We start from the raw sequence: 10,600 nt of genomic DNA, 5'->3' as shown, positions 1-10,600 counted from the left end.
GGGTCTTGGGCTTCGCTGGCCAGCGAAACCGTGCCTATATATCACTTGGGGCGATTGCGTCATCGCACCATGTGGGATGCATGCACGAACAGCACATATGTGACATGATCAAGGGAAATGAGTCGGATGTCACTAATATTGTTTTTGAGATATTGGCAAAAACAGTTTTCAAATTCTTTTGTTTTATATTGTTTTTAGCCATTGATAAATTGCTCATAATTTAATAACCAGATGCTCGATTTTGATGGGGTTTGCATCAAAATGTAGCATTTGTAAACTGCCAGAAAATGAATTTAAAACCTTCTATTTGAAAATTGCCGAAATGTGACTCATTCCACTTGATCATGTCACATATATCAAGTAGTATTTTGTAGTATTCAGGTTAAGCAACTTCAAAATGGCAATTTTGTGCACCAAAGCTATTAGAATGTGCCTATGATCCCATGGTGCAAAATCTATAATATACCAAAGAATGCTTTGAAACTGAGGGACACCAACAAGCAAAGTCTCCAGGATAACAGAAGGCATGGCCTTGGTGGCCTCCCTGAATTTCAAGGCGTACATATATAAGACTTTTTATACCAGGATAATATTAATTGACAGGATCATTTGTTCATATGTGAAAGCTTTAATGTCATTTATATAATGTCAATTTTATTTGATATAATCAAATGTGGTAAACTTTCCAGCATTAGATACAAGATATTCCAATGAATCTGACACGTTGTGAGGTTCTTGTGGTGGGAGATAAATGTAGCATATTGAGGGTTGAGAGCCAGACAGCCTCAACTCACAATCACCTGCTCCCACAAAATGACCATAAAGTCGCCAGGGCACTGTAGAAAATACATTCCATTAATCATGACAAAATTCAATAGCAAACAAAAGAAATTGTGGAGGAAATATTGATTTTTCAAGACCAAAGCAAGGAGCCAACTTTATGCTCATTTTGCGAGAGCTGGTCATAGTGAGTTACGGCTTTCTGGTTCTAAACCCTCGAAATTACGAATAATTATTAATAATTAATTTATACTATCAACTACAGACCATTCACCAACTGGCAAAGTCCCAGGATCATGTAAATGATGTGGGCCAAATGTTCCAAAGAGTACCACATACGGTCTTTGCATAAACGCGAAGGTTGCAAACGTGATTTATTAGGCACAAAAAGTTGGCCCTAATGAATAGAATTTAGCAAGAACCAAGCATGCAGGGACTTTGCCTGTAGGTGTATGGTCTGTATCTTGTTAGTCTATGATTGATACACACTGGTAAACCATTTTATAATCTTCTGTTTATTCTAAAATGCATGTACAGTTTACTTTATACAAAAGAAAAGCACTTGGTATAAACATATTTTTGGCCTTCCGGCAGACATCTTGATTATTGTAATACAAGTTTATTAAAACACTCTTAAAATTGTACAAAATGTTTTAGTAAATTTATTTCATATAAAAAATTATTAATATAATATTTAACATAAAAGAAATCGCCCACTGTACAATATGTATATGCTTTTATGCTGCCCATTCTTACCATCAGCCTACAATACCCTAAATAAAGGGGTAAAAGGAAAAATAAAATTTATTTCCAATTACTAATTGAATAAACCATGCATTGTACCAGCACTTGGGATAGTTGGCAGAGGGCCATCGTGCTTGACCACCGCGTGCATTGTTTTGATCTGCACCGATTTTTAATTACTGGTATCCATCTTTGTCATGATTTAGAGTGGTTTGTTTAGCAAATTGGTATCAAATTGGAGCTAACACGACCTTACCAATGAAAATGTCATAACAAGATAAGGTTTTGGTGTAGGATGGGTTACATAACTGCATACTTTCTTTATTTGAGGTGTTTACACAAATGTATTTCTGAACACTCCTTATGATCCCATCCCTATAAACATAATAAAACTAATGACACTTCTTGCATGTGAAACCTAATAACCGGGAGATATTTAGGTCTCGAGATACTTTCTGAATAGCCAGTCCCCTTGTTTCTGTATCAACTTCATTGGGAGGTGATATGAACGGCTGTCTGGGCAGGTGTTCTGCTCCACACTCACAAGCTAGGCCGTCAGACAGGCCCCATTTCCACATGTTAGCCTTGAAGCATTCAACCCCTGTGCGAAGGTGGTTTAGTCTCACTCATGGTTGATGGGGTAGGTCAAAGCCAGGACATCTTACTGTTGGATCACTAATGTATGTGTGTAGAGGACTTGATGTTGAATGCAATTCCTTCACTTCATGTCCAGTGGGCCGTGGTCTCAGTGGGTGGGACAGATGATACAAGTTGCTTCCCACAGCCTGCAAGCACAGGGAGCAAAGGGGTGTCTGGATTTAAGATGAGGCAGTTTCTGATCTCTGTTGATGACATGATGGGAGATGACTGGTGACACTAAGGAAACGGAATGAAGGATTTGTAATATGACCATGAATTACACTTATTCCATCCATTTCAAGAGCCGGAAGTTCAAACAACTGAAATATATATTATAGAAAAATGATGCGTGGTAGTTGCTCCATTCAAGTCTATGCCTTGCGCTCTTTGTTGAGTTGCACATATAGATACATGGCAAATGCCATTCCTAAAATCTGCAATAGAGAACAATATGAAAAATGTATTTAAAATGTTAATGTCAAGTTAGATTGTTAATTATAAAAAAAAATTGATGAACTTGACAAAAATAAGGGAATAGGAGCCTTTTGTTCTTATTATTTATTTACATAAGACCCACAACTTAGTTCCCGTAAGGCCGTGTTAAAAATTGCCTCCGATTCTGAGACCATGAGACAACTTTCAAACTATACAGTAAGCCAGGCCTATTCATGTGTTTGTTAAGGCAAGTTGACTTTTAAAACAGCCTCTATTTTTACATTATGAACCATTGTGACCAAACGCAATATGTGTTACGCTATACAACAATAAGGCTACACTATCTTTTTACATTTTGTGAAATATTTTTTCAGGAGGAACTGCAAGTTGTGAATCTGACATATTTGGTGGTAAGACTATTGTATTTTACTAAATTCCCCAGCCTTTAAACTTACCTCAAATATCCCGACAGCAATACTGATTGCACCTACGTAGTAAACATTGTCTTCAAGTAGTCTTCTAAGGCCTTCCAAACATCCCTAGAAAAATTGAAGAAAAAAAAAGACTTTAATATCAGGAGTTTTGTCAGAGAAGTAACTGGGCAACTCATCCAAAGAAATATGACTCCGACCACTCGGTTTCTTGAGTCCACTACCATAAAGCCATTTACCAACAATCAATGACTTGCCACTAAGAATGGCATATCGTATATACCCCAAATAAACCATTACAGCCAGAATTAGCTTCCCACGTTCTTGTCGCTTTACGGTACCATGTTGTACGGGTAAGAGTTTATAGTATCAAGCCCAGGGAGATTTCAAATTAGCTCAAATTATTTTACGAGAAAAGGACTGCGCCGTGCTTTGAACTCACATCACCACATACTATGCACCAGATCAAATGCTTTATCAATTAAACTAGTAACTTCACGCCAATTGCAACATCAGATCTGTACCTTTTATAATAATCACCGACCATGCAAGACCTTTTCATTGTTTTAGCCAAGAATAGTTACAGAGACAAGACAACATGGCTCGAAGAACAATGTTAGCAGATCAGAGACTTTGATGCAACCGGAAAATCCCAGGCAATGTTTGAACCGATCAGATCAGTAAAAAAGCGAAGTCCACCCCAACATGCATCAAGGATAGAGAAGGAAAAGTACTCAGTGAGTCGGAAGATATCATGAACAGATGGAAAGAATATGGTGGAAAACTGTTTGAAAAACCAGATGGAGAAGCACCACTTTCCATGCCAAAAATTGCACGGCAGACATCAAAGCCTGGATTAGAATGACCAAAGGAAGAATGATTGAACTTCCGGATCTGTGGAATGATCGAAACCTTGGAACAGAGCTGAAAATTAAACTGATCAAGATACCGTATGGAGTGTACTCCTTTATGGCTTGGAGGGCTGGACTATGAAGCAGATGAAAACCGGGTGCTTGCTGCTGAAATGTGGTTCTGGAGAAGAATGCTTAACTTCAGTTGGAGGGAGAAAAGAACAAACAGAAGCATCATCGAGGAGAGTTGGTAACAAGGAAGTTAGCCTACCTTGGTCACATCCTCAGAGGAAGTGGCAGTGCACACTCCAGGTAATAGAAAGAAAAGTCGAAGGGAAAAGGAACAGAGGAAGACAGAAGAAACAATGGTTCGACAACATCAAAGAATAGATAGGATTCAGGAATGAACCTAGTGTAAGCCAAGCGTCTAGCTCAGAATAGAACAGCTTGGAAGAAGGAGATGCAGCCAGATGGTAGCCAATCGTCAGTAGTGACGGCGGCTGAAAAAGAAGTTGAGAGAAAACAACTTGTTTATGGGCTGTATACATCTCCTCTTTGGTGTTTTGTAATTTGACGACACAAAATCAACGCCTCTCACCTATCCTCCCCTTCCCCCTCCCTCCTTCCCTCACTTTCTTGCTCGCTTATTGCTCCTACCTGTTGACGTGCTTCATCTCCAGATATAGCACAATCAGTTGCCACCACTTTGCAGCAAGAATCTGGAAACGGTCCTTCATCAAATCCCGTTGCATTTTTCCAGTCTCCTGGCCCATCAATACCACAGCAATCCAACTGAAAAAAAAACAATACAATTTCAGATACTTCAAAAACAACTACTAGCTTTCTTGTCTTTGGATCTATAAAGCAACTTTACAGTCTAATGTTAATTATGTGATATTCTGCTGAGTCTGTTGTTCTTGAAATGTTTATTTTTGTACGTTGACAAGACAAAGTTCCTTGCCCAAAACCATGATAATCATGTAACACACCAGCAATGTGTGCATTTGACCCCAAGGTTTTCCTAAAATGGAAAATTTCTACTTGTGATATATGCTTTAGTGGCAGCAGAATACTATATGTAAGTACTTTGAAGCCAATATTTAAAGCTGATATAAAAGATAATTGACAATTTCAATTATAAGTAAACGTTGGAGGCCATGACAATATTGGCAATCTAATCACAAACAATGTATGCGGTGAAAATGCTAAACCTCTTATAAGCTCTTATATATTGATATGATATTTAACTTATCTATATCTACTGGGATTGACGATAAATTCAAAGTAACAAAGGTCATTATACAATCAAAGAATAGGTGGCATTCTCAAAATATCGTCTAGTTTCACCCCTGAACTATACTTTCTCCAAAATTCTTGAAAGATCCTCGGGATTGGACTTGGAATAACATATTATATCGACACTTAAAGAATCCTTATCACCAAACAATACCGGCAAACAATTTGACTTCCGATCAAAGCACTCTACTTCTACCTCTATGGCTATAGAGCAAAGTAGATAGAATTAATGCAGCAGTGGAAATGAATATTTCTGGACTTGTCAAAAGCCTTTGATACAATTGATCATAATATGTCGTACATAAACATCTAACTTGATCTAAGCAACAGAAAACGATTAGTATATTATTCTTCTGAATCAGTATCAAAAGATGTTATATGCGGTGTTCCGCCAAAAAACCAAGTCGGTGTTTGGTTAAAGATGGACATGATTTCAATCACATTTCAAAATCAAATTGATGATCGAAGAAATGAACATTAATTTTCATTTGATTGTCGTCGGGCCATTGTCTTACACAGCTGGTCTCAAAAATAATGGTGCCACCAAAAGCGGATGATTAAGGTTGTCCTAATTGTTATTTATTAGCTTTTATTGTTACTAATACCATGGTATATAGCTAAAATATTCAGCTTTCCAATACTTCTGCTTATTTCCAATGCGGTGGTGTCATTGGTGAGATATGTCATTTTATATGGGATTGTCCCAAATCCATTTTGTACCACCTACTGAACAACGACAAACTGACACTGCTGGAGCTCATGTGAATAAACTCAAAATTGCAACTATATTTTCTTGTTTGTTCTATCCTTTCTTTTTATTTGTTTTATCTTTTCTTTTGTTGACAATAATCTTTTTCAATGTCTACCACTTTCTGTTCAATATTTAAACAAAATTTGCCGAACAATACTTCAACTTTGAGCTTCTTTGGTAGTGGGTAGTGACAATCCCAAGTTTTAAAATTCCAAACTTGGCCCAATCTTGTAATAATTTTCGAGAAAGCAAATGACAAATGTTCTTTTAATTAGATATCATGATATATTACTGAATGCCAAAAAATTGATAACGAAACCCCTTTCTACTCTCTCAAATATGCTGTTCAAAATATCGTCTTGTTATTGTCAGCATTCTGTGCATAGTCCTGCTCATTAGGCCTAAGTGGAACAAAATTTATTCTATCCGATTTCATACAAACCAACATATCGCGCCAACGACATTACCGAATTGGATAAAACAAAAAGTATTGAAAAGCTGAATGTTTTAGCTATACCGATTATCTCGATGGTAGTACTAACAAGTGTGCCAATGTACAAGTATTTAATCAGCCGTTTTTTGGTTGCATCATTCTTTTTCCCACGTTACCTCCTTTTGAAGACTATCCCATGCTTTTTGTAATCCTGGTTCGTGGTTATAATTATGCAGCCCTGCCTTCAGGTCCTTCCTGATGTATTGGTCTATCTTTTGCCTGTACACAAATCCAAGACTACCGGCGACGATCTCAAGGATGAAAATCAACAGCAACGAGATGAAAAACTGGAAAGAAGAAAATTCATACTTTTCAGAACTGATAAGGTCGTTAGGCAATGTTTATACTTGGGTTATCCCAGGGATATGGTTATCCACAATACATGTATGTCGCTTTTCACAGGGTTACTGAGAATGTGTAAATGCAAAAAAAGATGCTGGACAAAATACCACCCTCCTTTCCCTTGGTGATATGTTTAGGAAGCCTTTTATCACAATGTTCTACCGGAACTAAAAGGGGGGTAACCCTATCGGTTTAGGATATGGATTCTCTTCAAACTTACATACAATGTCAAATATTGTCCCCTTTATCGATCTATGTGAGAAAACGGGAACAATTTCAGCATAAATGTGAATAATTAGCATATTAGCAAGCCAATACACTGGTACGCGTGAATTGCATTCTGGTCAGGCATCCCGAAACAACGGCCGAGCGCATGTCCCGGTGGAAACAGGAAGTGTTCGCCTTGGCACTGAAAACCGGCTCGCCCCTGTACACTTTTATACCCTCTATTCATACTGATTAATCTTAAAAACATTACATATCACTGCGCTCATTATCATTCTTGACAAGATAGCCCATGCTGTATTTACTTCGCTTAATTATTTCTTTATTTTTAGGTATTATGATGCACATTTTCACATATTTATGATTTGTCTTTGTTTTATTTTTTAACTAATTTTTTAATGGGGGGGAGGTGCTCTCATAATTTTTGTCATATTCCTCGTATCATGCTTGACAATATAGGTCATGTTTCCTTATTTATTTAGCCTCTTATGTATTTTTGTTTTTTTGTTTTTTGTTTTATATCATTATAGCGCAATCTATAGTTTGACATTAGGGGGCATATTTGGTGTATCTTTGCGGATGAATTGGTACTGGGGTGAAGTCTTCCGAATCTATTCCGATTTCATTCTATGACTATACCCAAAACTCCCGTGTCGTGTAAAATGCGAACAACTGGTAACCTGTAAAAACCGCTGTGTTTCATGATTTCTCCGGAAATACATCGACTTGGAGCGTCAAATTTCAGGATAGTAATGAGAAAAATAGTATCTATTATGTGATACCAAAACCTCATCAACAATGAAAAAATCGGGGGATGATGCTGTCGATCGGGTTACGGCCCATTTCATCCCGGCATTTCATCAATCTGTTGATGGATATCACCTTCCTCCAGGAAGACAACCTTGCAGGGCACATCATCTGATCATGTCGTTACTTGTAAGATATGAGGATAGTAAAGTCAGGAGTTACCACCCTTTATATTATTTTCTACTGTAAATGTATGAAGGCCAAGTATAATAAAACCCTAAATTCAGTGCATCGGAAACGGAGAAGAACAAGTAAGTGGAACATGGAAGGTAGATTTTTGCATAATAAATACAATATTAAATCCTTTTGGGCGCGTTTGTGTATAAATGGATATCATGTTAAAAACATTTAGAATTAAGATGCACACAAATCTGAATTCGAATCCTTTAATACAAAGTCGTGTTAAATTGTCGAGTTTGAGTCATCAATCGGAGCCTCGAGTTAAGTCATTGAATCTCAACACCGTGGCTTTTTTCATATACGCCATGCTTCAAAACTCAATCATACGGGTACCGGGACGGGTACCTGCCTGGCAATAAGAAAATCCTGGGTTTAATCGCCTAATAAATAAGTAATAACTCCCTAATATAACTCCTAATCCCCACTGATTCCTTTGTGTGGTTCATACAATGTGCATGGATTTTCTTATGTTATGATTTGTCTTATTGAGTTGAAACTAATTTTCTTGCACTCAGAGTGAGGTTTCCAAAGAGTATCTTGGTTTTATTGTTTGAGGATTTATGTGGGTTTTTTTTTCTTTCATTTTTCATGACAATATTATGCTTTAAATTGAAACTTACCACCAGAAGTAAATGAGTGTGTTCTTGTACTGCGCCACAACAGCCAAGAAAAGCAACGAAAATGACAATAGCACCAACTGCGATGCACAGATTGGCTACATTCATGAACGGCACACTTGGTAGCAGTGTTGCGTAGCCAGCATTTTGTACATTCAATGTGATACCCAGTCCAAAAAGGGTGGCCCCAGAAAGCTGAATAATAAGCATAATAGGAAGAAAATTAAGAACAAATAAATGAAAATAATAATAAAAACTACGAGGCTCATTTATCCATAGATATTATATTATAGATATACATTTTATGATAAACAGATATGTTATAGATATACATTTTATAATAAACAGAGGTAAACGAATAAGATATATATACTTACGAAGAAAATGAGGTTAAAAAGGAAGAGCAGGTACTTGATGACCTTCGCAAAACCATCTAGCGCCATTGTTGGATCTCCTCATAAGAGTATTCTATTCTGAAGTGGTTTTAATAGTTGGCTCGTCAGAGTACCAATTCCCACTAATGATTGCACAGCACTTGTATATATTTATGCCACATTTATAAAATATCATAAGTTCTATATTTTGATCTAGAAGCAACTTTGCCTTTTTCTTGGCAAGAATCACGTTTACACTCAGCTACACTCAGACATGAGATTAACCCTGTCTCTGCGAAATTCAAACGTTGACGTCAACTCCAATTTGTCGTGTTTAAAAAATGGCAACAATTTGATCAGTATCTTTAATTATGACCATAATTGAATCCCGGAATTGAATGTCTACAATGTCTCTATTTGAGTATAAACTAGATAGGTTTTGACCTTTTTGTTCAGTGGTTCTTGAATTCTGGCAAGAATTCCAAATTAGTTGTTGTCACTGCTCGGCGAGATGAAATTCAACAGAAAATGATTAAATCGTCTGCTGTGATTTTATTTTGGCGGGAAGGGACAAATACAGGAAGTGAGCTACTTTTAAGGTTACGATATATTTCCTGATAGGAAATAAATTCGGCTATTTTGTGTCGTTGCCATTAGCAACAATGAAATCATAAACTAAATAAAGTGCATGAATTCATTTGTACCATAATAAAGTCACATGTTAGGCTTAGGCCTATAAATTAGACCGATTTTAACAACAGACAGTTAGAGCAAGCAAGTTTAGGCCCAATAAAGTAGCGTATGTGGCACATACGATGGTCTTGCAGCAAATGAAAAACAAAATTAGCGTGCAAGACTATCGTAAGTGGCACATACGATTGTCTTGCATGCATTAATTAAAATTGCATTGCACTTACGATATTTTATTTTATTAATTAAAAAATAATTAAGCAATTTTGAAACTTAAAACCTGGTTTAAAATGTGCGTTTTTATATGGCCTTCCATAATTCGTCAAAATCTCCTTTTGGCAAAAAATGTCACTTACGATAGTTTAGCACTCTGGCGACGAGACGCGAATGTGAAGTGTGCGTACGCATCGTAGTTTGCTCAGGGCAAGTGCATTTTAAATCGCCCACCACATTTTATATAGTACAAGAAAGCCAATGAACAGTGTAGCGGTTGTTCAAGCATATCGATAGACCAGTCCCTCGCTTTTGTTGCCAAGTGGTCTATACTAGTGAAATTTTGAATTTTAAATGAGCTTTGAGTCCATTTCTTGTCAATTAGAAAGGCAAAATAGCAGATAATAAAAGAAAGTCGCCTCTAGCACTATTGAACATTTTTTATAATGTCCCCTAGTAAAAGCACACACAATTCTGCGCCAAAGAGTTAAAGATCATTTGAAAAATATTTATATATTGTTGGATTATCAGAATGTTCAAAGTCGTGTCAAGGTCATTTGATGGCAACTGAGCGTTGATTGTCAGATTGTCATGAAGCGTGGTGCATGTAATCACAATTGAGCATAAAAATCATGAAGGTCATTACTGATAATAGATAGTTGGGTTGTCATGAAACTGAAATTAAGGTTGTCATGATATGATCATCCTTGAGCAGCAAACATTCTTAAGGTC

The 10,600-nt window shown here is 36.8% G+C and overlaps 1 protein-coding gene across 1 annotated transcript; it reads right to left on the bottom strand.

The window, feature by feature from the left end:
* Positions 1 to 461: 461 nt before the first annotated feature.
* LOC140155261 (tetraspanin-9-like) lies at positions 462 to 9,154 on the bottom strand. The gene is made up of 6 exons (XM_072178021.1): positions 8,969 to 9,154; positions 8,595 to 8,786; positions 6,537 to 6,707; positions 4,538 to 4,672; positions 3,054 to 3,137; positions 462 to 2,597 (listed from the first exon to the last, which is right to left on the bottom strand). The coding sequence occupies exons 1-6, from the start codon at positions 9,032 to 9,034 to the stop codon at positions 2,535 to 2,537; spliced, it is 711 nt and encodes a 236-aa protein (XP_072034122.1). The 5' UTR covers positions 9,035 to 9,154; the 3' UTR covers positions 462 to 2,534.
* Between the last annotated feature and the right edge of the window lie 1,446 nt (positions 9,155 to 10,600).

Source organism: Amphiura filiformis, chromosome 6 (genome assembly GCF_039555335.1).
Source record: "Amphiura filiformis chromosome 6, Afil_fr2py, whole genome shotgun sequence".
Lineage (NCBI taxonomy): Eukaryota > Metazoa > Echinodermata > Ophiuroidea > Amphilepidida > Amphiuridae > Amphiura > Amphiura filiformis.
This window is presented reverse-complemented; position numbering and strand designations above follow the sequence as displayed.

Coding starts and splice junctions, on each gene's coding strand:
- LOC140155261 (XM_072178021.1), bottom strand. CDS start 9,034: ATGGCGCTAGATGGTTTTGCGAAGGTCATCAAGTACCTGCTCTTCCTT. Junction 3,138..4,537: donor GAGATGAAGCACGTCAACAG/GTAGGAGCAATA, acceptor CAATTTTTCTAG/GGATGTTTGGAAGGCCTTAG. Junction 2,598..3,053: donor TTGCTGTCGGGATATTTGAG/GTAAGTTTAAAG, acceptor TCTCTATTGCAG/ATTTTAGGAATGGCATTTGC.